At 44.3% G+C, this 26,495-nt stretch overlaps 13 protein-coding genes; 7 read left to right on the top strand and 6 right to left on the bottom strand.

Annotated features, from left to right (window-relative positions):
* Positions 1-638: 638 nt before the first annotated feature.
* On the bottom strand, positions 639-1,962 carry GSBLH_T00006265001 (uncharacterized protein; the record flags this gene model as incomplete). The annotated part of the gene is made up of 3 exons (XM_013039809.1): positions 639-875; positions 905-1,080; positions 1,110-1,962. The coding sequence occupies 3 exons, from the start codon at positions 1,960-1,962 to the stop codon at positions 639-641; spliced, it is 1,266 nt and encodes a 421-aa protein (XP_012895263.1).
* Positions 1,963-2,645: 683 nt separating this feature from the next.
* On the bottom strand, positions 2,646-4,480 carry GSBLH_T00006264001 (uncharacterized protein; the record flags this gene model as incomplete). Its single annotated transcript, XM_013039808.1, is given in 8 exon segments — positions 2,646-2,889; positions 2,905-3,230; positions 3,260-3,475; positions 3,529-3,815; positions 3,874-4,061; positions 4,094-4,147; positions 4,176-4,428; positions 4,459-4,480. The coding sequence occupies 8 exon segments, from the start codon at positions 4,478-4,480 to the stop codon at positions 2,646-2,648; spliced, it is 1,590 nt and encodes a 529-aa protein (XP_012895262.1).
* Positions 4,481-7,868: 3,388 nt separating this feature from the next.
* GSBLH_T00006263001 (uncharacterized protein) lies at positions 7,869-8,422 on the top strand (the record flags this gene model as incomplete). The annotated part of the gene is made up of 2 exons (XM_013039807.1): positions 7,869-8,330; positions 8,363-8,422. 2 exons carry the CDS (start codon positions 7,869-7,871, stop codon positions 8,420-8,422), a joined length of 522 nt encoding a protein of 173 aa, XP_012895261.1.
* Positions 8,423-8,733: 311 nt separating this feature from the next.
* GSBLH_T00001400001 (uncharacterized protein) lies at positions 8,734-10,765 on the bottom strand (the record flags this gene model as incomplete). XM_013039806.1 has 6 exons in its annotated part: positions 8,734-8,941; positions 8,974-10,034; positions 10,073-10,199; positions 10,229-10,364; positions 10,396-10,563; positions 10,596-10,765. The coding sequence occupies 6 exons, from the start codon at positions 10,763-10,765 to the stop codon at positions 8,750-8,752; spliced, it is 1,854 nt and encodes a 617-aa protein (XP_012895260.1). The 3' UTR covers positions 8,734-8,749.
* Positions 10,766-10,825: 60 nt separating this feature from the next.
* GSBLH_T00001399001 (uncharacterized protein) lies at positions 10,826-12,215 on the top strand (the record flags this gene model as incomplete). XM_013039805.1 has 5 exons in its annotated part: positions 10,826-10,940; positions 10,975-11,054; positions 11,085-11,423; positions 11,460-11,707; positions 11,737-12,215. The coding sequence occupies 5 exons, from the start codon at positions 10,826-10,828 to the stop codon at positions 12,197-12,199; spliced, it is 1,245 nt and encodes a 414-aa protein (XP_012895259.1). The 3' UTR covers positions 12,200-12,215.
* A 58-nt stretch (positions 12,216-12,273) lies between these two features.
* GSBLH_T00001398001 (uncharacterized protein) lies at positions 12,274-13,399 on the top strand (the record flags this gene model as incomplete). XM_013039804.1 has 2 exons in its annotated part: positions 12,274-12,439; positions 12,473-13,399. The coding sequence occupies 2 exons, from the start codon at positions 12,274-12,276 to the stop codon at positions 13,357-13,359; spliced, it is 1,053 nt and encodes a 350-aa protein (XP_012895258.1). The 3' UTR covers positions 13,360-13,399.
* Positions 13,400-13,424: 25 nt separating this feature from the next.
* On the bottom strand, positions 13,425-14,617 carry GSBLH_T00001397001 (uncharacterized protein). XM_013039803.1 has 3 exons: positions 14,250-14,617; positions 14,177-14,219; positions 13,425-14,146 (listed from the first exon to the last, which is right to left on the bottom strand). Exons 1-3 carry the CDS (start codon positions 14,528-14,530, stop codon positions 13,496-13,498), a joined length of 975 nt encoding a protein of 324 aa, XP_012895257.1. The 5' UTR covers positions 14,531-14,617; the 3' UTR covers positions 13,425-13,495.
* Positions 14,618-15,165: 548 nt separating this feature from the next.
* On the top strand, positions 15,166-16,566 carry GSBLH_T00001396001 (uncharacterized protein; the record flags this gene model as incomplete). XM_013039802.1 has 5 exons in its annotated part: positions 15,166-15,204; positions 15,237-15,309; positions 15,355-15,406; positions 15,439-15,829; positions 15,864-16,566. The coding sequence occupies exons 2-5, from the start codon at positions 15,250-15,252 to the stop codon at positions 16,564-16,566; spliced, it is 1,206 nt and encodes a 401-aa protein (XP_012895256.1). The 5' UTR covers positions 15,166-15,204; positions 15,237-15,249.
* An 81-nt stretch (positions 16,567-16,647) lies between these two features.
* GSBLH_T00001395001 (uncharacterized protein) lies at positions 16,648-17,452 on the bottom strand. XM_013039801.1 has 6 exons: positions 17,383-17,452; positions 17,319-17,351; positions 17,222-17,289; positions 17,089-17,192; positions 16,951-17,059; positions 16,648-16,921 (listed from the first exon to the last, which is right to left on the bottom strand). The coding sequence occupies exons 1-6, from the start codon at positions 17,392-17,394 to the stop codon at positions 16,660-16,662; spliced, it is 588 nt and encodes a 195-aa protein (XP_012895255.1). The 5' UTR covers positions 17,395-17,452; the 3' UTR covers positions 16,648-16,659.
* A 135-nt stretch (positions 17,453-17,587) lies between these two features.
* Positions 17,588-19,050, bottom strand: GSBLH_T00001394001 (uncharacterized protein). XM_013039800.1 has 5 exons: positions 19,012-19,050; positions 18,907-18,979; positions 18,810-18,861; positions 18,387-18,777; positions 17,588-18,352 (listed from the first exon to the last, which is right to left on the bottom strand). The coding sequence occupies exons 2-5, from the start codon at positions 18,961-18,963 to the stop codon at positions 17,644-17,646; spliced, it is 1,209 nt and encodes a 402-aa protein (XP_012895254.1). The 5' UTR covers positions 18,964-18,979; positions 19,012-19,050; the 3' UTR covers positions 17,588-17,643.
* Positions 19,051-19,441: 391 nt separating this feature from the next.
* GSBLH_T00001393001 (uncharacterized protein) lies at positions 19,442-20,291 on the top strand (the record flags this gene model as incomplete). XM_013039799.1 has 3 exons in its annotated part: positions 19,442-19,860; positions 19,891-20,046; positions 20,079-20,291. Exons 1-3 carry the CDS (start codon positions 19,777-19,779, stop codon positions 20,289-20,291), a joined length of 453 nt encoding a protein of 150 aa, XP_012895253.1. The 5' UTR covers positions 19,442-19,776.
* A 1,629-nt stretch (positions 20,292-21,920) lies between these two features.
* On the top strand, positions 21,921-23,716 carry GSBLH_T00007014001 (uncharacterized protein; the record flags this gene model as incomplete). Its single annotated transcript, XM_013039798.1, is given in 8 exon segments — positions 21,921-22,127; positions 22,132-22,260; positions 22,290-22,560; positions 22,594-22,657; positions 22,687-22,988; positions 23,017-23,307; positions 23,342-23,682; positions 23,687-23,716. Coding segments are annotated over 8 exon segments (1,635 nt in total).
* Positions 23,717-23,779: 63 nt separating this feature from the next.
* Positions 23,780-25,638, top strand: GSBLH_T00001392001 (uncharacterized protein; the record flags this gene model as incomplete). XM_013039797.1 has 6 exons in its annotated part: positions 23,780-24,184; positions 24,217-24,286; positions 24,320-24,361; positions 24,393-24,686; positions 24,716-24,890; positions 24,922-25,638. 6 exons carry the CDS (start codon positions 23,780-23,782, stop codon positions 25,274-25,276), a joined length of 1,341 nt encoding a protein of 446 aa, XP_012895251.1. The 3' UTR covers positions 25,277-25,638.
* Positions 25,639-26,495: the final 857 nt, after the last annotated feature.

Here is a 26,495-nt window from a genome sequence, read left to right as displayed (position 1 = left end):
TCCTATCATTTTCATTCACTATTCTCTCACTTATTGCTTGTTTGGATAGTAGTTTGCTTCCAATCATACATCTCTCATATAAATAAAAACTAACACTCACATTATTCACTAAATAATTTAGATAATAGTTATTTTTACATTCCCATTCTTCGAGAAATTCTTTATTTATGATGACTTGCCTTCTTAGAGCATAATAGCTTACAGTTATTATTTCCAATATGACTTAACATCAATCCATGTAGGGAGACTGTTACTAAATCATTCGTACTGCTGATTTCCTCTTATATTCTTTGTTATTTCTCATTTCAACATTATATAGTCCAGACATAAATCATATCACGTGATAACTATAGCATAACCTAAGAACAATTATATAATATACTAGTTTGCAATCTAGTAACCTTTTTCCTATGAACTACAATGATTGAGGACGATTTTACAACAAGCCGTAAAATATAATGTGGAGTCCGTAATTTTTCAAAATTAGGAGCAAACTATTATGGTTGTGAAACAATAGGAATACATTTTAAGTGGATAATAATACAGTCATAAATCATACAGATATACAATGGGGCGATAGTGTTGAAATTTGTGACTTCATCGAACATATAGATATACTGCTTTTAACAAAAATTAATTTATAATGAATAGAGCTTTACTACAGATTTGTTTGAATGCTTAAAGTAGTTATAGGCACAATTGGAAATGGAACCATGACATTTTTGACATTCCAAGTGGTTTTGATTATTCGCTCGTGGTGGAAATTCACTGTGAAGAATTGTATTATCTTTGCATGGCTTTTTGAATGAAATGACGTTTTCCATTCGATCTTGAAGCACGATTGAGTGTGGTACTAGTTCGTTTGTAAAGAATACCTAGTAATTATACCCTTCATATTACCTACAGATTCCCTAATTACGTTTTTATATTTACTCACAATGGCATTGCTACCATCACTGCCAAAAATATCGAATAATGTGGAAAAGTGGCTATTCATTCGATACTTAAATGGTGGAATTACTAGTATTCTCTTAAGTCTTTTAGCAAGCTTTATAGCGTTTTTTAATTCAGATTTGTAATCTAGATTCTAATTATATGTATGTACCTACTCCATATTTCAATTGTCAAATACTTGGCTAATGGATTGCTATATTCTCGATTTCTATCCAGTTTATACATCTTAATCTCTTTAAATCTATATAGTTTGTTTTCCAAACCATGGATGTAGTTGTTATGAATAGTCAACTGCTTTGGACTGATTGGATCCCAGTAATAATGATGAGATTTGAAAAACACTTCACCAGATGGAACAGTATCAAATGGTAGTAATTTCAAGCGAAAATCACGGATCGTTCTAAAGGCGGCAATAAGCGCGTCTTGATCATTGGCATCTGGCAGCTTAGGTCGTATTTTAATTGATCTTTCTACTGCCAATTTTGTATTCCTTGTAGGATACATATACATAAATCCAGAACATAGCTCTCCGTCACGTTGGGCAATAATGTCATATCCAGTAAAAGAATTTAGATAGAATAAAGGATTTTGAAGTAATATTACATCGGAATCAACGTACAGTATTTGAATATTCATATTTATTACAATTTGCCACAATACCAGTTTGTAATGCACCTTGTTATGGAACGCCTTAGTATGGCATATAGCAGCTTTTGTAATGTCAACAGACGTATCACTTTCCACATTGAGAAGAGCCACAGGAATATTCAGCTTGTAAAGTTTTTGGTAGCAAAGTCTATCAAAGCAAGTAACTGCCAGATTCTCATATTTCCATAACTGACTGGCATAATATCCATTCAAAAATAGGTCAATATATGAATTATCTGTACAGTAAAGAATGATAGTCTTATTCATGGCACGCTTTTTTATTAGTGATTCAACGGTTGTATAAACCATCGGAGCTTCATATGAGTTCTGATTTGTTGAACTAATATTGTTCTTCTGCATATGAGATCCTTGTGAGATGTTCGTATTGATAGACAGTACTTTTTTTAACATTCTAGATTTTATGGGCGTTGTATTTGATTGCTTTGCTCCTATATACTGTATTGAATAGTCATATTCTGTATCGTATAATACAACATAGCAATAAAATAGATAAGAGCATAGCAAACTGACAAGCAAATACTTTAACATATTAGAGATGAATTAAGAATAAGGCTATAATAATAAAAACAGGTATGAAAATGAATAATAAACAATAAATGGAAAACAGCACTAAGCAAAGGAACGTTTTGATTATTTATTTTATAAATTGTTTTAGCTGACAGCACACAGATATATAAACAATATGATATACATTTATCTAATTTGAGTAGTATACATTTTCATTTTATTATATGACATAAACTTCAAACTGATGTATAATAACTAATTATTATTTTTAATGAAGTAAATGGTTGGAATTCTCTATCAAAGATATTCACTATTTTTAGTTTTTACAATAAAGGTAATTTTAAACGCCAATATTTGTCTAGCTATGAAAATGGTAATATACAGATGAAGCATTTTAAACGGTAATACAAATAAGTATATAACTAGTAGCTTATTGAGATGATACTAATATTGTAAACAATCGAATCAAATAAGTTTGATCTTTTCTGGGTAAACGATGGAATTATTAGATCACTCTACGGCGGATGAATCACAATAGTTATAATATTTTGGACTTCATAGATTCTAAGTAACAATAATAATGTAGTGGAATTATGTTTGCTTTGTTTCCTCCGAAAAAGCGCAAAGTGTGATAAACAAAAAGTAAAGGGAAAGATGGGTGACCATTTATAGTTCGTATTATATATAAAACGCCAACGCCTTAGGTATTCAGTTGCATCTTTTATTGCTGTTAACACTTTGAAGAGAGGAGGATTCACACTATCATAGACATACCTTTTGTGAAGCAGTTTCTTATTTGGAAAGAAATAACCATTGTAATAGGCTAATTCAGCTTCTCTCCATCGATTATTGGACATTTGATGTGGATAGAAAGTAGTTACTTGAATGTAGTGAACTCGTGAAATCATGGTAATTGTCATGTAACTTGGTTCAAAGTAGTAGGGAGGGTGGCATTCAATTGCCACCGTATGTGGGGTGGAAAACATAAGATTTGTTAAAGCACAGCCATGCGTGGATAGCACGATATCTGCGGTGTAAAACAATAGTACTTGATCTCGGAATGATAGATTGTCCATAAGGTGATAGGAAATATCTATTACCTAAATATCAATTGGCTCAATTCCATTACTGGATAATATGTTTGTATTATTGACTTCCATTTTTTGTGTAGGGCAAAACCTCTGTTATCATTTCTATCTATGATAATTAGATGGAACTCCCCTGGGTTATTCTTTCTTGATGTAATATTTATATGCTTATATGATGATGCTCTCATAACATCTTGAGCGAAAAATCCTGGCCAATACGACCATCCCCCAGCAAAAATACATCGATCCATTAATATCTATAGTTAATCATCCAAATTAAGTGTTTTACAGCTGATCTGAAACATGTTACTTTGTTCAAAGAAATACTATTCGCGAGCTGTAAAGTTGGTTTAAAATCATCAGGAAATAGATTGTGTAACAGCCGTAAATATATTTTAGTCCATTCAAATTCCTTATAACCAAATTTGGGAATATACCAATTAGTAAATTTTGGATACAATGATGGAAAGCGAAGTACAAGCAAAGCTTGATTAATTCCTTCAATAAAGTGTCCTAGATGATTATTTCTTCGAGGCTGGGAAACAAAATAAACTCCGCTATCAATCCACTGAACGTTCTGCGGAATTCTTTTATTCACTATATTGACGGAATGAGTTGTGACGAAACCTCGAAATAAGGTCTGCAAAATTCATACTTCCTGGAACCAAACTGTGAATATCTAACGTTCCCTGTTTTAAAAATATAGTCCATTTGTAGTCTTTACTAAGGCAAATGTTATGGCCTTCAATAAATGGACATTCTGTATGGTTTACGACTCTCACACTTGCTGTGGAGTATTTATCTAATTGATATTGAGTATTATCAATTCTTTTGCCGCTTTCTCTATATTCTGAACTAGTTTCCGTTATTTTTACATTTTAGTATAAACCTCACGAATAGTCTTGATAATGTTGTTAAACTGTGATTCCCTAAATTGTATTTTTGACACAGCCATACCAGTCAGATCGATTGTAGTAATACGGTTGTGTATACCAATGGATCTCATCGAAAATACCCTTTGAGATAATCTTGTAATTGTTGTTCACTTTGTACTGAATGACGTTTTTAAAATTAGGATGCTCGATCTCGTTTTCAAGGGTAGAATCGTTCGGGAAAACAACCGAATAAGAGTTATTTTGTATTTTTCTTTTCTCTTCGTTTTGAGTATTGATATATAATTTATCGATGTCTCCATCATAGTAAATTGTTTCTATAATCAATCGTTACAACAACGAGATACTGCGAACTATTAATACGCACATATATACAAAATAAGAAATAAGAAAAAGGAGATTCATGAATGATATTTTTTCTGAATACAAGTTCGCTTTTGATCAAATTTAGACTCTCTTTATTTTAAATACAATATCATCACGCTATTCCTTCAAAAATAGTTTTTTCAGGGTCATGGCTACCATCATTAAGTGTGATAAAAGCAATGTAGTATTTTCTTTTGGTTCGCAATTGATACTCCTAAAGGTTTTACAGATTTATTTGTTTTGTATCCTATATATTTGAATCCCACCATTAATCATTTTTTATTCCAGCATTGATATAATATATGGTGGCGACAATGTGTGTCTGTGTGAATTTATAAAGATCTTCTCCCTTATTCATGTTAGTAACACATGCATTATTATTATGATTCTCTTATCCTTTGAGTAGGTGTTTATGCCTTCTCAAGAATAGACAGGTGTGAAGTGTCTGTACTAGTTGGGGACTTATTCAATATATATTGTTGATCACGCGCCCTTTAGAAAATGCACTGAACAAAAATACGATAAACGGTGAGGTCGTTTGGGAAAACCTTAGAGGGTTTTTTTGATTCTGAAACTATTATTATTATAAATGTTAAATCAGAATGAGAAATATTCATTTCTTGATATGTTCACATTTGTAGCAGACTCAGATGTAGTTACTTCCAGTACGTATAATTCCAGTCTTCTATTTAAGGGCATTCTCTTGAAATTTTCTCCCCATTCATACTTAAAAACAAGAATGACTTAGTACACTAGGTTTCTATTTTGATATACTGGATATTCACAAACAGAGACACAGAAAGGAAAGAATAGAACCGGGATTACTCATTGCTCCTGCAAATTGTACCAGCTACCGCAATAATACAATCCCAGAGTGTATTTCAAAACGTTTCTTTATTCACATGACTAGTATCCTTTATTTGCATTGCAATTGTGAACCATGCACTTCAAAAGCAAGATAGAACACAAAAAGCTATTGGAATCGGTTTTATTATCTATTTATATGATTACATGAATCGCCAATTTCAAACCAGTGCAATTCAAAGATTAGTTGTCCATATTCACAAAGTTGAACAAACGGATTAGGAGATGAATAAAAGCCGCAGATATCTCTCCACTGATGGCTTTTACTCGTCAATTCGTGGGAAACGAATTCACTGTGTGATTTCTGAATCAAAATCGAGTCCCTGCTTTTTGATGTATTGATTTTAGGTTCTGATATGGGAAATCGTTCCGCATACAATACTAGGCAGTCTAAAAGTCGCAATATTGTGGGAAATGAATTGTTTCTATTGGTCTATCCTTTTTACACATAGGGAATCACTTTTGGAGAAGGAACAAGAAGAAAGAGAGTCGCTTCAATGTAAGATGGCTCTTTTTGCTCTTCAAAAGTTTTTTATAAAGGAAAACTTGGCTGCTCTTGAAAAGCAACTCAATCCAAAGAATCACGCTGTTGAGCAAATTTCTCGCCAGAAACTATCAGAAATTACCAAGAAACCTGACTCAGTATCACTTTCATCCTATTTACAGTGTGAACCAAGCATTGCGTCTTCTGTGTTTTCTATTTGGTTGTTTTTTGCTCGGTTCGAATCAGCGTTGTCAATTCGTTTACCGGATTTGAAGGATTTTGGTCTGGGGCTTTTATTCTATACAGGAGAGATAGTAGATCTAGAAGGAAGGCCACCGGAGTATTATCTTGATCTTATCGATGCTCTTGGTATTCGCTTTGTGTCGTTTCTGATGAGCAATGAAGCAGATCTTCCGATCCTTCTCGACGAAACTCAGGCAATCAATCACATAATCTCTTGTCATGAAGCATTGCTCAAGTTCGTTGTGAATTTTGACTGCGTCCGATTGAAAGTGGACTCAAACAACTGGCCATTCGTTCTCTTGGCCATTCTCCTACTCCACTCCCCTTCCCAGACCTCTCTTTTTGATCAAACCATCACGGATCTCTGTAGTGTCTTTCTCACTTCATCCAGCTCTTCGCCTCCCCTTCATGCTCTTCTAACGCTCTTTAAGGAAGCCATTAATCTAGCCTCTCTCACAAATTCACTTCGCGATTCTCTCATTTTCTCTGTCAACCCGATTACAGGGGAAATCGTCTCTCGCGGCCGTCCCAAAAATGCATCGTTCTCGTATTCTTCAATTCTCAGCCATAGAAAAAAGAAGCTATCTGCAGTGGATCGCTTTCGCGTGGAATTGAATCAAATCAGCTACTGTGTGGAGAATCCCTACTCTTTAAAGAAACGAGTCACGCAGCAGAACGAAGAACGTGTCACCAAGAATCAACAGATTTGGATCCATCGATTGGTCCAGGAGTGCTTCAAGTTTCTCCCTCGCTTCGTAGACGGGAATTTGGCCGAATTAGCGGAATCGATCGGCTTGGGATCGCATCCCATTATGGTCAAGCTCCAATCCACCTTAGAGGAATGCCGAGCCCAACAGAACGAAGAAAGCCAATATACCTGCCACATCGTGGAGCTTCGTGGTGTTCGTCGATTGCAGCCATCCTTTATCTCTCCGAATCGGAAATACTATTTCCTCCCGAACGATAAAAGACGCGTTTACTTCACGACTTCTGGTCAGCAGATATCGCCTCTGCTTTCGGATGTAGGACCGTTATGCAATCGTTTGGATTTGAATTGAATGTGAAATAGGCTCAATCTATCAGCGATTGCTCGAAACTCCGCAGCCGAAAGAAAGCTGGTTTGTGATTTGTTCGGAAGATGTCTTCTCTTCGATCATTGCGACAGAAAACGAGAAGGATCAGGAAGTGCTCCGTCAGTTGTGGAAAGAACACATCGAGGTGGACGAAGTTGAAGCAGAGACCGAAGCCGAACGCGGAGAATCGATGCAGAGTGAAGCTGAGAAATTGCCGAAAAACGAAGAAATACCTGTGGAAGAAACGATTTCTGCCAATTTTGAGCGATTGCAAGCACTTCTTTATAGCAAGTGTGGTATTTCTGTATGTCCATTCGTGCTGTGTCATAATTCCGTTAGGAAATGTCCGGAGAATCGATCCGAATTTGCAGCGTCTCTCAGCTTATCGATATTCTCAAAACGAATAATGCCAGAAATAGCCTGGGGATTTTCAAATCGGCTCGGATCTTCGATGTTTATTGCGATGTTTGGTTTTGTCACGGATCTTTACTTCTAGTTCGGCGTGTATTGTCTTTCTCCTCGTTCAGTCGTGATGATCACAAACGTATTGGTCGGGATTTTGGAAGAAATGCCTGAGAGGGAGATCGTGGAAGAGAGGGAGATCGTGAAGAATCGGCATGTCGATTCGAGCGTTGCTATCGATCGTTTCTGCGTGAAATGCGGGATTGTTGGGAAATGCTCTCAATGCCAGAAATGCGGGGAGTATTTTGATTCTCGGTGTGGAAAAATGATAAAACGCGTTTGCAAGTTTTGTCGCTCCAAGTCTGATTCGCAACCGGCTTTTTGTTCCATTTGCAAAGGCCAAAAGGAATTGCAGCAATGCTCGGGATGTCAGCAATTCTTCCACTCCCTCTGCGTGAAAGAAGCCATTTCAGGCAAGCATCGATGCAAGCTAGACCAGCTGTGCGATTGCTGCATCAAAGTCATGCAGTCGGTTCCCAAATCGCTGATTCGCAAAAAGGGATTTGTCTGTCAGATCTGCAAGAAGGAAGGATTAGTAGTGAAGTGTTCTTCGTGCGACCGTTTCTATCACTCCTTCTGTGCGGAATATCGCGATTTTAGGAAAGGATGGCATTGTGGTCACTGCATGAATCGAATCTGTTCTGTTTGTGGCTGTCCTGTGTTCAATGGATCAAGTGTGGTTCAGTGCAAGGGACGGAAGAATTCGTGTCGACAGTATTTTCACACAGTACGAGATCAGTGGTTGAATGAATTGCGTAGAAGTGCGTTGTCTCGGTTTCTGGGAAAGCATTTGTGTGCGACAATTGCAAAAAGAAGTGAAAAGGGGATAAAACATCGCTATGTCAAACGTTTTAGGGTTGTGTTGTGTTTGTGTTTTCGAAAAGCAACGATTAGTGAGTGAAATGGTAGATCGATTTGGGTAAGAATAGAAGGATGAGGACCCTATAATGATATAATTCCAATGTTCTCTTTCTCTCCTCTGGTATCATTCCAATCTTACAGTCACAATGATTCATCTAACTTTTACTACCACCATGATCCTCATAACAATGTTTTTTAATTCACTCTCAATCCCTACACACATTCCTTCCTTCCTTCCTTCCTTCATTCATTCATTCAACAAACAACGACAATTTAAAGATACATTCAATAATCTCTCCCAATCGGAACATTGTTGCTCCCAGTCATTCCGTAATTCCCACGATATCCGCCGCCTCCTCCTCCATAGCGGCTTCCTCCATATCGACCTCCTCCATTTCCTCCATACGAAGAAAACGCATAACGTTCCAGCTCGGGAGGCACATCCTGATGGGCTTCTCGCAGCACTTTGATGAGTTCCTACACGCTCACTGCCTTCTCCCGCTCCCTACGCGTGTTACCTTCGCCGACGTGTCCGTGAAGAACGACACCGCCATTCCCTCGCTGTATCCGTCCGCCGTCTTGCGTCCCGCTCGTCCCACGCGATGGATATAATCCTCCACGCAGGACGGGAAGTCGTAATTGATCACCACGCGGATATCCTTCACGTCCAGACCACGCGACGCCACATCGGTCGCCACCATAATCGTCACGCGACCTGATTTGAACTCGTGAAGCACGAAATCACGCTCGCGCTGCTCCTTATCTCCGTGGATCGCCAACGCGTTGAATCCTCGCTGCCGCAGAATGCGCGTCAGCTCGTCCGCGCCGCGCTTGGACTGGGTGAAGATGATACAGCGCGATTCCGGGTTCTTGGACCGCAGGATCTTCAGCGTTTCGTCCAGCTTCTGCCCCTCCGTCACGCATTTGATCACCTGCTTCACGTGGTCGGTCACCTTCAAGTCCAGCGAGCCAATGTTCACCTGGATCGGATTCGTCAGGAAATCGCGAGCCAGCGCCTGCACCTCCTTCGGCCAGGTCGCAGACCACATCAAAGTCTGCCGATCCGGTCGGATCTGCGAGACGATCTTTCGGATCTGCGGCTCGAATCCCATGTCGAGCATGCGGTCTGCTTCGTCCATCACCAGATACGTCACGCGGCGCAGGTTCGTCACGCCCGACTCCAAGAAGTCCAGCAAACGGCCCGGCGTCGCAATCACGATCTCCGCGCCTCGACGCAGATCGTAGGCTTGCTGCCGGCGCGGCACGCCTCCATACACGCAGGTGTTCCGAATTCCGCTCGAGGTTCCGAACCGTGCGCACTCCTCCTGCGTCTGATTGGCCAGCTCGCGCGTGGGGGACAGCACCAAACAGATCGGACCGTCGCCCGGCCGCAGCATGGGCTGGGCGCGGATGTGGATGATGGCGGGGAGAATGAACGCCAAGGTTTTGCCCGAGCCAGTAGCGGCAATGCCGACCACGTCGCGACCGGAAAGAGCCATGGGCCAGCCCTGCGATTGGATGGGAGTGGGGGCTTTGAAGCCTGCTCGGTGAATCACATCGAGAACATCGGCTAGGAATTAGAAAAGAGGAGAAAGAGAGAGAAAGTACCAGGGAAGGGTGAAACATCGAAAGATAGAACGGGCTTGGGAATGTTTTCGCCTTGACAAATGATTTGGTTGTCATGACGCCACTGCTCCACTTCAGAGTCGGGCATCTTCGTGATGGCGGGGTGTTCCTAGGTAACAGCGATGGAACAAACTGTACATGGTAAAAGTTCTTTTCGAACTTGATGAGCTGGTTCATGTCCCACTGAATGTCTTTCAGATGAGCACCTGCAAAGGAATTGTCATCGTAGGAGCGGCCTCCATGATACGCGCTCTCATACCGACGTGTATCAACTCTACAATTGAAAAGAGGCAGGAAGGCGAAACGGAGCATCAGAATAGGAAGGATGCGACGAACTATAGCCGCCCGATGATCTTCTGTTCGAAGAATAATAAGAATCGCCATGTCTAGAAGAATGGCCTCGATAGCTCGAGTTAGAACGAGATCGACTTCTTTCAGAAGAGTGGTGACGACGGTGATATCGTCTACTACTACTATACGCTAGTTCATTTCGAATGAGTTTTACCTTCGGCTTCTCGAATAAGATGGACTATAGCGACGCGATGAACTGCGTCGATGATGACGGTGAGAGGAATAACGACTACGACTGGAATGGTGCCTTCTAGAAGAGCGAGAACGAGAGCGACTGTTGCTCCTTGACTCCGATGTTGTAGGCTGATTTCCTCTTCCTTCCATTTGAATTGATTGAATGGCATCAGACTCACAGTGGAGACGTACAGTAATTCATGATAGACAATGATAACTGAACACTACAATAGGCTGTTCATTATTATCTCTCTGGTTCGTGATAATTGCGTTATGGGTAAAAAGGAAGAAGTCAAAGAAGCTTTGCCAGTCTTGGGAAGACCTGGTTCGCAGATTGTTTTTTGATTACTAATCCTTAGGAAACAATGTTCGTATCGGAATTGTGGGAATGCCTAACGTTGGAAAGTCGAGTCTCTTCAACGATCTCTCCAAGTTGAACGTAGCTGTTAGAAACGCTTTTCAGAACTAGGTTCCTGCGGAAAACTACCCCTTCTGCACAATTGATCCTAATGTTGCTCGTGTGCCCGTGCCTGATGAACGTTTTGATTACATGGTCCAAGCTTTTAAGCCCAAGAGCGAGGTTTCGGCTGTATTGCAGATTACAGATATTGCTGGACTGGTGAAGGGAGCTTCGGAAGGAGCGGGTCTGGGTAATGCTTTCCTCTCGCATATTCGTGCGGTGGATGCCATTTTCCAAGTCCTCCGTTGCTTTGACAGCAAGAACGTGACTCACGTGGAGGGAAGCGTGGATCCGGTGCGTGATATGGACATCATTCGCGATGAGCTCTTGAAGAAGGACATTGAGACGGTACCTTCGATCCTTGGGCGTGTTCTCACTCTCTAGATCCAGAACCAAGTCGAGAGCATGGCGAAGTCGGTGGCGCGTGGTCTTGGCGGCAAGGCTGCGAAAGAGGAGTACGAGACGCTGAAGAAGATTCTGGAGACGATGCAGGAGGGCAAGGACATCCGTGCTGTGCGCTGGAACGCGGCTGAGATCGAAGTGATCAACACGTACCAGCTGCTGTCGGCGAAGCCGATCGTGTACCTGTGCAACCTGAGCGAGAAGAACTACATCCTGCGCAAGGATCCGCTGTACGGGAGTGTGGCTGGGTGCATCGTAGGATGGACAAGGTCCGCGAGAAGGTCGCTGCCATGGGCCTCGGCGAGCAGGTGATTCCCTTCAGCGCTCGCTTCGAGACCAAGCTGCTCAACATGTCCGAGGAGGAGGCCAAGGCGTATTGCGAGAAGTACCACACGAAGAGCCAGCTGCCTCGTATCATCACCACCGGATACCATGTGCTGAATCTGATTCACTTCTTCACCGCGGGAGCCGATGAGGTCAAGTGCTGGACCATCCGAAAGGGAACGCTCGCTCCCCAGGCTGCCGGTGTGATCCATACCGACTTCGAGAAGGGATTCATCTGCGCCGAGGTCTACAAATTCGAGGACTTTAAGGAGCTGAAGACCGAGGCTGCCATTAAGGCTGCCGGTAAGCTGAAGCAGGAGGGACGAAACTACGAGGTACAGGACGGAGATGTGATCTTCTTCAAATTCAACGTGGGTACTGAAGGAAAGAAGAAGTAATGATAGAACCAAGGTTTTTGTGTTTATTAAATACGGTCGCTTTTGCCCCAAACCCTTGTCCCTAATGTGATCGCATGTTCGGAATTCATTATCCATATTATCTAAGTTCGTTTTTTGCTATGTCTGGAGAAAAGAAGCAGAAGCCTGAAGATTTGCTTGCTAAGCTGCGCAAGATCGAGGATAATAAGCATTGCGCTAACTGTGGCGACTATGCGAAGCTCGGTCACACCAATGTGTGCGGTATCTTGTTTCCTGCCTACTTCTTATTTTTAGTTCCTTACAGCTCTTTCGTGTGCCACATGTGTAAATCTGCCCACCAGTCTTTCTCGCACAGAGTGAAGAGTGTTACCATGTCGACCTGGACTCTGAAGGAAGTGCGTGCTCTTTCTGAAAAGCACGGTGGAGGTAACAAGGCTTGCATCGCCAAGTGGCTGTCCCATGGAGATGTCGAGAAGTACAGACCTCACCCCGGCGATTCTCTTGATAAATACAAAAACTTCATTCGTCTCGCTTACGAGGAGAAGATGTTCATGGCGAAGGACGACGCTGAGGAAGAGCCCGCCGAGGAAGCTGAGGAGCAGGCTGAGGAGGCTCCTGCTGCCGCTGCCCCCGCTGAGGAGGAGGAGGACGTGTTCGACGAGGGTCCGAAGAAGAAGGCCGTGAAGAAGGCCGCTCCCAAGAAGGTGCAGCAGCAAGAGGAGGAGGACGTGGACTTCGGTGACGAGGAGCCCGCTGCGGCCGAGGAGAAGCCGAAGAAGAAGGTCGTGAAGAAGGTCGTGAAGAAGGTCGCCAAGAAGCCTGCCGCGAAGGCGCCCAAGTCGCCTCAGGAGGACGATTTCCTGGGAATGAGCCAGCCTTCCCCTGTCCCTGATGCCAAGGCCACCTCCGCAGCTGACGACGTGAACAGCATGTTCGCGCCTGCGCCCGCCGCCTCGCCCGCCCAGGCCGCTGCGCCCGCGCAAGCGGCTGCCTCTCCTGCCCAGGCTCCTCAGGGCCAGCAGGGTCCGCAGGCGATGGCTGGAATGCCCGGCATGGCCGGCAACATGACCCCGCAGCAGTGGATGGCGTACCAGCAGCAGATGGCGTACTACCAGCAGATGGCCTATTACCAGATGGCCTATCAGCGCCAGATGCAGATGGCTCAGCAGGGACAGAAGTAAGGAGAGAGACGAGAGTGTAGTTTGGCTAGGATATGATATTCATGCGCATTGTTGAAACAAACATATTCTTAATTACAACAGCAAATGATAGATCTCTAGTTCAATGACTCAGTCAAGTCAGTCGGTTTATTCATTCTTAATGGCGTGGGATAATCGTATTCAATCCCAGCAACTGCGACGTCTGCGCCATCAACGTTTCCTGCGGCACCAGCACCACCTTCGTTTGCGGCAGCGCGCAGATTTCCTTCAGCATCGCAATGTACTTCATCGCGATCAAATACTTCGACGGATCGTCGCCCGACCCCTCCAACGACCGCGAAATCTCCTGGATCGACCGCGCCTCCGCCTGCGCGTCGTTCAGCATGGCCTGCGCCTGGCCGCGCGCCGCGGTCACCACACGCTGCGCCTCTCCCTCGGCCTCGCGGATCTTTCGATCCCGTTCTCCTTCGGCGTTGATGATGCAGGTCTGCTTATCCGACTTGGCAGTAATCACCACTTCCTTGTTCTTGAAATCCGCGTTCTTCTTCTGCGCCAGCACCTCTTCCAGCTCGTGCGCACTCACCTTCTGGATCTTCACCATCTCGATTTTAACGCCCCAATTGCAAGCGATGATGTCCAATTCGCCGGCTACACGATCCAGAATAGCGGTATCTTCGATGATACGGTCCACGTCCAGAGAACCAGCCACGTCACGAAGACGAGCCTGCAGGAGGCGGGACAGAACATTGGGAAGATTGTTCACAGAGTAGACCATCATCTTTGGATTGGTGATTCGGTACTGCAGCACCTAGAAATTAAAAATCCATGTGATTTCTACGGCATCCAAATAAATCATGGCATTATCACGGGTGATAACGGGTCTACAAATCACATGAAGAGCACGAACCTACTGCTCAGGGAAATCAAGGACTTCGTTTTGAGTAGAAATCACATCAGAATAGGTTTCGATTAACTGTCCTTTCGAATATCCAGAGCTGATCACATAGCGGTTATAGACAAATTTCGTCCTGTCGAGGAATGGAGCTACAAAGTTCACACCAGGCTCTAGGGATTTTGAATAGGTTCCTAGACGTTCCACAATTATGTGTTCTCTTTCGCTCACGCATCGAATGCTGTGACGCACTAGGAAGATTATGCAAAAGAGAGCAAATGCAATCAACAAAGCAAGCATAACCCAATCAAAAGCACTCATTTTCCAAATTTCACTTTATATTGAATAGATAATTTAAAAAAACATATAAATATCAAAAAAAGTGACTGGTTAATTGGGAATAAATAAAGATACGGTGAATCGAAGCACCGAATACCATTGCCCCTAAATGTTGGGAATAACCGTTATTTCGATTCATTTTAGTCCCATTGAACATAAAATTGGAAAAAAGCAACTAATTATCAATACATACTACAAGAACCATTCATATTTAGAATCAATAATCACAACACCCAACTCTTGCTTTATTTCCTTCTATATTGCAAGGAATAAGTAAAATTAACGATTGAATTGATTGGTTCATTCTATAAAGTTGTAATTTTCACTTTATTCAAATCAAAGAGATTATCCTATGCTACTTATATAGTATACATAAAAGCAGGAATATATGGTCCCATGGTGTAATGGTTAGCACTCAGGACTCTGAATCCTGCAATCCGAGTTCAAATCTCGGTGGGACCTTCTATTTTTCTATTCAAATTTCAACATAATAGATAAGATTTTTGGAAATCCAGAAATCAGGAAGATCAATTCGTTTCATTGAGAGTCGGTAGAATTAAACCTTTACAATTGTCAATTTATTCATTTATCTGACCCCAATTTCGTAAATCTTTAATAGAATCCACTGTTAATTCGTATACAATTGAGAAGAGTATAATAATAGTAGAAGTAGAAAAGAGATGATGAGTATACTCGGAGTTATTACATATATCCTAATCACGATTCTCGTGTTGCTTTTGGTATGTTCTAATTTAAAAATTGAACAGTTCTAACTTGTTTTATAGATAGTATATATTGTATGCAAGAGTCTATTGATTGTTGTTCACCAGACGGAGTGTAATGAATTTGAAAGTAGATTGACATATTAGCTGTGGTAGTGGAGAGTTTTGGTCGTTTCAAACGAATTTTGGGTCCTGGAATTCACTGTTTGATTCCGATTATCGAGACACCTCGTCCATTCACATGGGTTGAGACGGTGATGAGAAATGGCAGTATTTCGGAGCTTTCGTTTTCGAATGCTCGTGTTGATACCCGTGAAACATTATTCAGTTTTTCGCGTCAAGAAGTGTATACGAAAGATACAATTTTACTGGATGTGAACTCTTTGATGTACTACAAGATTGTGGATGTGAAGAAGGCTGTGTATGAAGTAGATGATTTGCATGGAGCAATTGTGAACGTTGCTCAGACCCAACTGAAAGAAGTATTTGGTCGCATGACTTTCCAGGAATGTATGACAAGTCAAGATCAAATCAACGAGTATCGTGTTTTTGATTGAATTTGATATGCGTAGATACATGCGTGAAGCGTTTTCGTCGCGGTTCTTGACGTGGGGAATCGAGGTTGAGCGTATGGAATTGCTGGACATCGAGCCGCGTCAGACGGTAGTGGACTCGATGAAGACGCAAATGATCGCTGAGCGCGTGCGTCGCAGCCAGTTCATCGAAGCGGAGGGGAAGAAGACGGCGACGCGAATTCGTTCGGAGGGAACGAAGGTGGTGAAGCAGAACGAGGGTCTTGCGCAGCAAGAAACGACGCGCAAGATTTCGGAGGGCGAAGCGGAGGGCCGAATCGAGCTGGCGCGCGCGGAAAGTCAGAGTTTGGAGCTGGTGCGATCGGCGCTGCAGATGTACAGCAACAGCCAAGCGAAGTACATGCTGGCGATGCGGTACCTGGAGCTGCTGAACACGGTGGGATACGTGTGTCAGAACAAAACGATCTATCTGCCGTACGAATCGGACGCGCTGAGCGGAAGCATCGCGGGTCTGCGGGCGATTTACGGAAGAGAGAAGAAGGCATCGAGACGCAGAAAAGAGCTGATTGAAAAAGAGAGCGAGACGAGTGACACGGAAGAACAAGAAGAGAAGAAGAAGGAGAAGAGAAATGAAGGTGCGCGTGGCGTGGGAGCGGGGAACGGAGCGATGGAAGAAGTGAGAATGGTGGATGTGCGAGCGACGCCGATGGGAACGGTTCCGAACTTTGACGATCTGAACTGAGGAAAGGAAAGAAAAGGAAGAATGGAGAGAGAATATGCGAATTGAGAAATAGAACGAAGTATGTTTGATTAATAAACAGAATAACTCAAATGGTTACAGATATTTCTTCAGGGCTTCCTTCATCTCTCGAATCGTCGCCGCGATATCTGCTGAGCCGAAAATTGCAGACCCAGACACGAGGACATTCGCTCCCTTCCTTGCGCAAAGCTCTGCGTTCTTCGCAGACACACCTCCATCCACTTCGATGTAAACAGTCTTCGACAGTGCACGCACTGCCTCCACCTTCACTAAACACTCTTCCATGAACTTCTGGCCTCCAAACCCGGGCTCCACCGTCATGACCAGCACTAAATCGCTACGTTGAACCGCCCACACCAGACCTACACTAAAGGAATGAACTCCTCGATCGCGCTAACAGGAGTTCCTGGCTTCAAAGTGATTCCGCAGTACATTCCGGCTTCGTGCACGCGTTGAATCACATCCTTCGGGTTTTCTATTCGCTCAAAGTGTACAAAAACCTACTGGTCGCCTCTACATGGAAGGTGAACAAATTGGCTCCAGCATCCTTAAGAGGGATGATATAGCTTTCAGGATTATCCACCATCAAATGGCAATCCATAAAGACACTACCATTAACAGCACAAAACTTCACTACTTTAAATGCTTTCGAATGCACTTCACTACAGGTGCACCGATAGTAAGGTTCGGGACAAAATGACCGTCCTAGAGTAAAAGACAAATCACAAACGAACCATAATATCAATATGGAGCCAGTCAGCGCCCTTCTAAACAGTGACATGAACGCATAGCATATACTTCAATAATCATTTTACAATCACGTTCCAAGTTTGCGAAATCGGCGCTTAATATGCTAGGTGAAACGACGCTATATATAGAACCAAATATATACTATTACGGCTTAAGAATCTCCATCTCTAAAAAAAGAAATGAGAAAGCCACTCAAAAAAGTGGAAACTCGTCTGTAACCATTTGAGTTATTCTGTTTATTAATCAAACATACTTCGTTCTATTTCTCAATTCGCACATTCTCTCTCCATTCTTTCCTTCTTTCTTTCCTCAATTCAGATCGTCAAAGTTCGGAACCGTTCCCATCGGCGTCGCTCGCACATCCACCATTCTCACGTCTTCCATCGCTCCGTTACCCGCTCCCACGCCACGCGCACCTTCATTTCTCTTCTCCTTCTTCTTCTCTTCTTGTTCTTGTTCCTCCGTGTCACTCGTCTCGCTCTCTTTCTCAATCAGCTCTTTTCTGCGTCTCGACGCCTTCTTCTCTCTTCCGTAAATCGCCCGCAGACCCGCGATGCTTCCGCTCAGCGCGTCCGATTCGTACGGCAGATAGATCGTTTTGTTCTGACACACGTATCCCACCGTGTTCAGCAGCTCCAGGTACCGCATCGCCAGCATGTACTTCGCTTGGCTGTTGCTGTACATCTGCAGCGCCGATCGCACCAGCTCCAAACTCTGGCTTTCCGCGCGCGCCAGCTCGATTCGGCCCTCCGCTTCGCCCTCCGAAATCTTGCGCGTCGTTTCTTGCTGAGCAAGACCCTCGTTCTGCTTCACCACCTTCGTTCCCTCCGAACGAATTCGCGTCGCCGTCTTCTTCCCCTCCGCTTCGATGAACTGGCTGCGACGCACGCGCTCAGCGATCATTTGCGTCTTCATCGAGTCCACTACCGTCTGACGCGGCTCGATGTCCAGCAATTCCATACGCTCAACCTCGATTCCCCACGTCAAGAACCGCGACGAAAACGCTTCACGCATGTATCTACGCACATCAAATTCAATCAAAAACACGATACTCGTTGATTTGATCTTGACTTGTCATACATTCCTGGAAAGTCATGCGACCAAATACTTCTTTCAGTTGGGTCTGAGCAACGTTCACAATCGCTCCATGCAAATCATCTACTTCATACACAGCCTTCTTCACATCCACAATCTTGTAGTACATCAAAGAGTTCACATCCAGTAAAATTGTATCTTTCGTATACACTTCTTGACGCGAAAAACTGAATAATGTTTCACGGGTATCAACACGAGCATTCGAAAACGAAAGCTCCGAAATACTGCCATTTCTCATCACCGTCTCAACCCATGTGAATGGACGAGGTGTCTCGATAATCGGAATCAAACAGTGAATTCCAGGACCCAAAATTCGTTTGAAACGACCAAAACTCTCCACTACCACAGCTAATATGTCAATCTACTTTCAAATTCATTACACTCCGTCTGGTGAACAACAATCAATAGACTCTTGCATACAATATATACTATCTATAAAACAAGTTAGAACTGTTCAATTTTTAAATTAGAACATACCAAAAGCAACACGAGAATCGTGATTAGGATATATGTAATAACTCCGAGTATACTCATCATCTCTTTTCTACTTCTACTATTATTATACTCTTCTCAATTGTATACGAATTAACAGTGGATTCTATTAAAGATTTACGAAATTGGGGTCAGATAAATGAATAAATTGACAATTGTAAAGGTTTAATTCTACCGACTCTCAATGAAACGAATTGATCTTCCTGATTTCTGGAATTCCAAAAATCGGATTGCTCTCAATCAAAGTGTTTACTCACCTACCATAAATTCAAAATGGATGCTTCATAGACTTATAGTAACCAAATACTCATTTTTCTTTGACAATCACTGATTATTGTTTTAAAATACTTTTTCATTGTGTGATGGCTTTCTATATACAAGACATAGCGTCATAGGAGTAAGAAACGTGAGAAAACACAAATTCATTCGTGCAAAATAGTCAGAATTTCTGGCATTCATAGAATCATTATACTTTTTGTTGCATTTATAGTATATCGCTTTTTGTAATATAAAAGTCATAATGGAGAGAGTTAGTTGCCCCGATTTTGATGAACTACCACTTGATCAAGAACCCTCAAGGGGTTCTTGGCTATCAGCTTATAACCAAGTGATTAAGGACAAACAAGCTGGAAGTAAAACCTTTTCTTTAGCCGATGTGAGCCAAAAACCAAGTGTTGATAGCATATTTGTTAAGCCATCTGTGGCTAGCGAGGATATTGTCTATAGTCCGGTTAGTCAGTCTCGCTCAATCATTTGTAACGGCCATGACATTTTGTCTCTATCCCGCGAAGATGTAATGAGTATGTCCAGGAGTGATGCCCATGAACACTCTTTCAGCTGCGAGTGGAGGGAAATATGATGAAAAAGGGGTTTAAGCGTCTTCGTATGTGGAAAATGCGCTTTTTCATTCTTTCTGGTATGAACTTGTCGTATTGGGAGGTTTTTGCAACAAAGAGGAATGACTTTTAGGTGGGCAATCACAACAAGATGCGACACCGCGCAGAAATCTCTCCAAATTGTCGGATTTCGCTCGAAACCATATCGAATCACCCCTATTCCTTTTCTGTTCTTCCGAGTCCCACCGATCGTCTTTACATTCTGGATGGCCTCACGCAAGAGGACCGCGTATGCTTTCGATTCGTTTCTGTGAGCGTTAGGACATGTGGATTCAGTGCATCCAGGTCTGTAAATTCCTGGTACAGCGAATCAACAGCCGTCCTACGCTTCGTGGTGTTGGCAGTGTTTACGACCATTTTTCTTTCGGTCCCGTTCTGGGAAAGGGTCGGTATGGGATCGTTCGACTCGGTGAATGCAATGTACTCCTTGTTCCACGCTGCTCTCTAGGCAAACCTCAAGAAATACGCGATTAAAGTAATCAATAAGAAGAAGGTGGATCGGACGATTCTGAAGCACGAGCTGATGGTTCTGGGAACGATCAAAGTAGATTCGTGCACTTCTCTTCACTGTAGCAACGCGTCTACAACGAAAACCTTGTCACCATCCACGAGATCTACGAAGACGACTATTTGATCAACATCGTGATGGAGTATCTCGGCGGCGACGATCTCTACAAGCGAATCTGTCAGACCGGCGCGCTCTCGGGTATCAGTCGGCCGCCTTTTCGCGATGTAGAATGGGAATCGGCTCGCATCATTCGGCATATTGCGCGAGGCCTGGAAGCGTTGCACGAAAAGCAGATTCTTCATCTCGATGTGAAGCTCGAGAACGTCATTTTCGAAAGCAAGGAGCCCAATTCCCTCATGAAACTCGCCGACTTCGGCTGTTGCTATGTGCAGGACGTGGAGGAATGTCCGCCCGACGAAATCATCGGCACGGCCGGATATATTGCTCCCGAAATCATTTCCGTAGGGAGGAGGATGGATGAGGCGTGGCTGACGCGTAGAACTTGCAGTATTCCGCAGCGTGCGATGTGTATTCGCTCGGCGTTCTCTTGTACATCCTGCTCATCGGCTATCCTCCCTACCAAGGCAACGACACGCGCGACATTTTACTCTTCACTTTGTATCGCCATCGATCGCCGTTCAGTTCTAGAAACGGCACGATCGATTTCCCCTCCGAAGAATGGAGCTCCATCAGCCCCAGCGCGCAGAATCTCGTGCGATGCATGCTCGAAAAGGACCCCGCAAAGCGAATCACGCTACGCGAAGTCTTGGAAAGCGAGTGGGTCGTCTCGCCTCCGCGTCGTCGCTTGCAGCTGCCGCAGCGCTCCACGCAATCCATGCAGGCTTTGCAGATGAGTCTCCCGTCGACTCTGCCTGGCAGCCATTTTTGTAGTAGGCGTGAAGGGCGGATACGAGGAATAGTGCCGGATAATTGGATCGCCAATCGAAAGGCAGACAAATCGTGCAAATGGGGGAACGAGATCGAGGAGGAATCGGGATCGGAAGACCGGAGAATCGAGGAGTTGAAGAAGAAGCAGGTCGATTTGGATCGTATTGTCACTCCGAAAGAAAACCAGTTCATTAGCTATGAACAAGCGCCAGTGGCCAAGTCTCTGTCTTTTGCTGTTAGGGATAGTTGTTTTTGTTTGTTGGAATCGGACTGCTTTGAGAAGGTGGCTCGCTACCTTTCACAGATTAATTGGTTGTTTACAAACTTAGAACTATGCAGCTCCATGTCACTTTTGCTTTCCTGTGACCGCTTTCTAACATTCTCTATTCTTTGCTTCAAGAGCCATGTCTTTCTATGGTGTGGATCCACTCGTTCATATTCATGTTGACGAAGTGGTGACAACCTTCTATCCTAGTAGGATTGATAACAGCAAGGTGCTGATTGGATGCAAAAACAGTATCGATTTTCGGTTTCCACTAACGTTTCGATTTTGATGTGATCACGCTCGATTCTGCGTGGAAATACAGGCAGGAACAGACCAAAGCGACGCGAGACCGACGCAGAGAGAGCCCCTACCCCATTACTCATCTCAAACCCCATCCAAGCGAGAGTAGGGCTTTCTGTTCGTTGATTGATGAGTGTACACGATGGCCACAGCCACTGCCACAGGAAACATCTTCCTGTGGGATTTCAATTACGATCGAAATTCAAAGTCGCGCTCGCTGCTCGGCTCCTATCAATCCGCATGTCAGGGACTGAGTTGGAACAACAAAGACACGAATTTGCTGCTCTCCTGTTTCCAAGAGGGCGTGATTCTCTTATGGGTTCACAATCACTTTTTTATTCATTCATTCGTAGGACCGCAGACAAGAGCAGTACGCTTCCAAATGGTCTTTAAACAGCTCCTCCTCGGGAGTCTCCTACGTCAAGTTCGATCCATTCCATCCCAATCATTTCTGTTGCATTCACGACGATAAAACCATCAAGGTAAGCTTTCTCCCTTCCCTTTTTCCCAGCTTTTCGATATGGCCTCCACGTCGCTGAACCACATTTTCTGCTACGAGGCCACGGGCACGATCACCACCATTCACTACAATCCATACAAGCCCAACATCATGGCTGCAGGCACCGCCAACAAGTCCATTCTGCTCTTCTACACTGCCTCGCACAAGCTCAGCAATCTCTACGCTTCGTTTTCGCATCTGCCGGGCCAGCAAGACTACTGTCCCGAAGGCATTCGCACCGAATTCGAAATCAAAGACATCAGCTGGAACCCGCAGAACCCCAGTACCCTTCTCTCTTTCTTTCTCTCTCCCGCAGACGTTTTGGCCGCCTGCGGCATGGCCGACGGAAGTGCCGTCGCTGTGTGGGACATTCGCCGCCCGTTCGTGTGGGTTGAGGATTGAATGTTAGGAGTTTGCCCTTCCGATTCCTCTCGCAAACCCAGAAAATCAACGAGGTCTGCTGGATGACGCATCCCGGATCGACCTCCAGCGAGGAATATCTCTCCGTTCTGCAGCAGCGAGGCACCGAGACCTCCATCGACGTGTTCCAGCTGCGCTCCTTGCCGCTCTTCTCGTCGATCGTCTGCATGAGCGCGCTCTCGATTACCAACTACCAGAAAATCGCCGTCGTTTTGAACGCCACGTCGCGCGAGAAGCCGCACATCCCGCTGGATCTCAAAGAAAACCAGCTGTTTTCGCTCACCGGAGAGAGTGCGTTCGCTCGCGATTTCTTCCATAGACTCCATTCTCGTCGTGCAAACCATCGATCCTTCGGATGCCATCGAGGGATTCATGTATAATCAGCAGCGACTCATCTACCTGGCTCATCATTATCGCGTTCTTCCCTGCGAGGGCTGTCAATCGACCGCTGAATTGTGCAAATACAACGCGGATATCTGCCGCTCTTGCTGCATGCCCGCGATCGAAACGATTTGGCTGCTGCTGAAAGACTTGGTGGAAGCCATTCAAGACGAGGACACCGAGACTGTTCGCATTCGCTCGCACTCCTTCGTTTCGCCCCACTTGACTCGTTTGCTTGCTTGCTTTGATTCGCTGACTCGCAGCGTCCAGAGGCAATTCGATCTCGTCGTATCATCGCGAAAACAGCGTCAGCGAGTGTTCCTCCATCCTCGAATCGAATCCTTGCGCTCTGAAGGTCCAGCTCAATCTCAAGGAAGACCTCTCCTTCATCCCTGCGTTAGTGCGGGAGGGAGACATCCAAAACGCCGTTATGATTTCCTTCGTCATGTGGGAATTCCTGAAGCACGACGAATTGGCACTCAAGGAAGTTCCTACCTGGGTGGATGGCTATCTGGATTTGCTGAACCGCGAACAACTTTATGAAGAGGTTGTTGCGCTTCGCAACGTGTGTCATCGGCTGAAAATCCAGCTGTTGGAAGTCTATGTAGAATTCCAAAAATCGGGACTATTTTGTGTAGAATCCGGAAATCACTTTTCAGACTGCTTCGAAGGACGACCAACTGAATTTTGGGAGAAATGGGATGCCTCGATCGAATATGAAGCATATGCTCTTTTCTGGCGAGGAGTCAGCCCCTCCTATCGAATCGATTCCGTACCTCCAAACAGGACCAAAGACTGGTTCTAATCGAGAGTGGAGCAAGCCTCATGCAGGAAAAGCAGAAAGGAACGAAAACAGCGATAGTCGATTTTTAAAGATTCGAGCCGAAAAGGGCGGGAAATATGTTGACATTTACTCGCTTTGTTCTGTTTGCAAAACGAAGAACTCGGGGCTTGTGGCGATGTGTCTGCGATGTGGCCATGGCGGTCATTTGAGGCATGTGCAAGAATGGTTTGCGAGGGAGGATGGCGAAGAGGAAAGGAAGTGTGCTGTGACCTCTTGCCAGTGTCATTGTGTTTTTGAGAGAGATTTTGTATCATTGTGGACTGTTTGTTCAAAAGAATGTTGATCCAGAGGCAGAAGGTCCTTAGCCTTTATTCCTATGTCTTGTGTGCTATTATAGTTGTATTAATATATTCGGTTGCCACCAGTAAGTGGTGTCGGAGGAGATTGACCTCTCTAGCAAAACCTAGTACTTCGAACACCAATTCTGCGTCTGTGGATAGTTCGCTTTTCGAAGGAGTGCTTACTTGTAGCTTGCATTCACCCGACGCTGAAATATGAAGTCACTCCGTATTCTATTACGGGTGATGTGGTAACCGATATATTGGCAATTTTCGTGCTTATTGTGGATGATACGACGCCTCCTTTTACGTCTGAATACGTTATTGAGAATGGTATTTTTCAGGGGAAATTTGTGAAGGGGTCGAAGTGGTCCGTTCCCGTGGATAAGTATTACAACTTCCCCGGGGCCATTTATATTGCTGGTGTGTACAACCACAACAATTGTTTTACCAGACCTATTTATATTAATTTGCCTCTATACAGCTGTAGTCCTCTTGATCTCGATTCATCCTAGACATCCTTGGTAACGATGTTTCTTTTGAGGCGACCTATGTGAAGGTTAACGGCAGCAAGTCGATTATTATGCGAGGAAACACGGCAATGGAGACGCAGTATTATTTGATGCTGAGGGATTCTTCCTCCTACATTCTGGACGTCGATTTGTTCCAAGATGCGAACTACGTTGGATTGTTTGTCCCTTCTTGTCTTTCTTCACTCCAGAGGGAAATTCGGCCACTACTTCACCTATCCTGTCGATGATGTCCCATCTTCGTACCACTTTGCTTACATCGGCTGTCGCGTGGAGAACAGCAAAAGCCGCATCATGGAAGTTCCTCTGGACAATCCGCTCATCGTTCCCGACCCTCCCAGACATCCTCCTTCCTCTTGTACCTCATTGAATCGATTTGTTGATTCGCGTAGACATCGTTCGCGCCAAACTCAAGCAGCGGAACCGTCCAGAGCGTGTCGGTATCCCCTTTCTTTCCTCCTTTCTCATCTCCAGACCAAAACAAAAACTCGGGAAATCTCAACGCCAACGTCTCGAGTTCGCTTCTTTCTCGGAGTTCACGTCTAGACACGAATCCTGGGTCTGGCGGCGCGTCGCCGATCCGCATTCGTCAGGTCCAGACGCTGCATAACGCTGTGTACGTGCGCTGCCTGATCCTGAACGGACCCTACGACGTGTATTACATGGTCCGACCGGAGAGCAAAGTCCGCAAAGACCCGACTGAACGCGATGTGATGCGATACGGAGAGCAGGCGGGGCAATTTAGGGACACTTCGTTCGATATTGTGGTGACGGATTATGTGAGCTCGGTGCGAAATGTGATTTATATCGTGGCGGTGCGGGGAAGGACGATTCTGGGACCGACGAAGCGGAACTTCTTTCCGTAAAGGAGGGTTGGGTGTGTGGCTGTGGTGGCATTTTGCGTTTTTGAGGTGTTTGTTGAACGAAATGAGTGGAAATGGGGATGTTTCTGTGGTGTTGAGGAAGGAGTTGAATGAGTGGAGAGATGGTTGATTGTTGGATTCCTGTACATTAAAGTGTTTCATGAATTAGATATTTCAATTGATCGAATTGATGAAAAAATGAATGGAGATACTCCTTCGAATCCATGTTATTTACACACATAATTCTAGATTCGGTGATTCATTCATTCGATGATTCATTCGATGATTCATTCGATGATTCATTCGATGATTCATTCGATGATTCATTCGATGATTCATTCGATGATTCATTCGATGATTCATTCGATGATTCATTCGATGATTCATTCGATGATTCATTCGATGATTCATTCACACACACTTCATTCATTATTCAATAAACACTCCTAAAACCGAATCGATATCACTTCGCACTTCTTTAACGGCACAGAAGATCCATAAATCGTCACCGGCTGAATCAGAATCGCGTACTTCCTCGGCTTGGCCCCCACTTCTACCCGTCATCTTCCCTCTTTTCTCCCACTTTTCTTCAAGCAGAACGACAAGCTCCGCGTTTTGCCCCAGTATTTCCCGTCCACGAACACTCGCCAGAAATCCACCACCGGAACCATCGCTTCCCCCGTGTTCACCTCCTTCACCGCCGCCTGCCACCGCAGAATTCCATACGAACACTGCAGGGCTTCCTGCTTATTTCGCTGCGGCGGATTCGCCAACACCGAAAACGTCACGTTGCGCGGCAAATCTTCGTCTTGAGCCGCCCGAATCGCCTACAATCCACGTGGTACACGGCAGCGTGAAGATTCAGCGGAGCACAATACAGCCAACCCAGCTTGAACCGACTC

Source organism: Blastocystis hominis, assembly GCF_000151665.1.
Source record: "Blastocystis hominis, Singapore isolate B (sub-type 7) whole genome shotgun sequence assembly, scaffold_10".
Taxonomy (NCBI): Eukaryota; class Bigyra; order Opalinata; family Blastocystidae; genus Blastocystis; species Blastocystis hominis.
This window is presented reverse-complemented; position numbering and strand designations above follow the sequence as displayed.

What these genes read in the sequence shown, in the direction of transcription:
- GSBLH_T00001394001 (XM_013039800.1), bottom strand. Translation starts at nt 18,963, where the DNA reads ATGAGTATACTCGGAGTTATTACATATATCCTAATCACGATTCTCGTG. An exon ending in CGATTCTCGTGTTGCTTTTG is followed by an intron (nt 18,862 to 18,906) that starts GTATGTTCTAAT and finishes CTTGTTTTATAG; the next exon opens with ATAGTATATATTGTATGCAA. An exon ending in AGTCAAGATCAAATCAACGA is followed by an intron (nt 18,353 to 18,386) that starts GTATCGTGTTTT and finishes TGATGTGCGTAG; the next exon opens with ATACATGCGTGAAGCGTTTT.
- GSBLH_T00001397001 (XM_013039803.1), bottom strand. Translation starts at nt 14,530, where the DNA reads ATGCTTGCTTTGTTGATTGCATTTGCTCTCTTTTGCATAATCTTCCTA. An exon ending in GTCCTTGATTTCCCTGAGCA is followed by an intron (nt 14,220 to 14,249) that starts GTAGGTTCGTGC and finishes TGTGATTTGTAG; the next exon opens with ACCCGTTATCACCCGTGATA. An exon ending in CCATGATTTATTTGGATGCC is followed by an intron (nt 14,147 to 14,176) that starts GTAGAAATCACA and finishes TTTAATTTCTAG; the next exon opens with GTGCTGCAGTACCGAATCAC.
- GSBLH_T00001395001 (XM_013039801.1), bottom strand. An exon ending in TGCATTCGAAAGCATTTAAA is followed by an intron (nt 17,193 to 17,221) that starts GTAGTGAAGTTT and finishes TGTTAATGGTAG; the next exon opens with TGTCTTTATGGATTGCCATT. An exon ending in CTTCCATGTAGAGGCGACCA is followed by an intron (nt 17,060 to 17,088) that starts GTAGGTTTTTGT and finishes TTGAGCGAATAG; the next exon opens with AAAACCCGAAGGATGTGATT.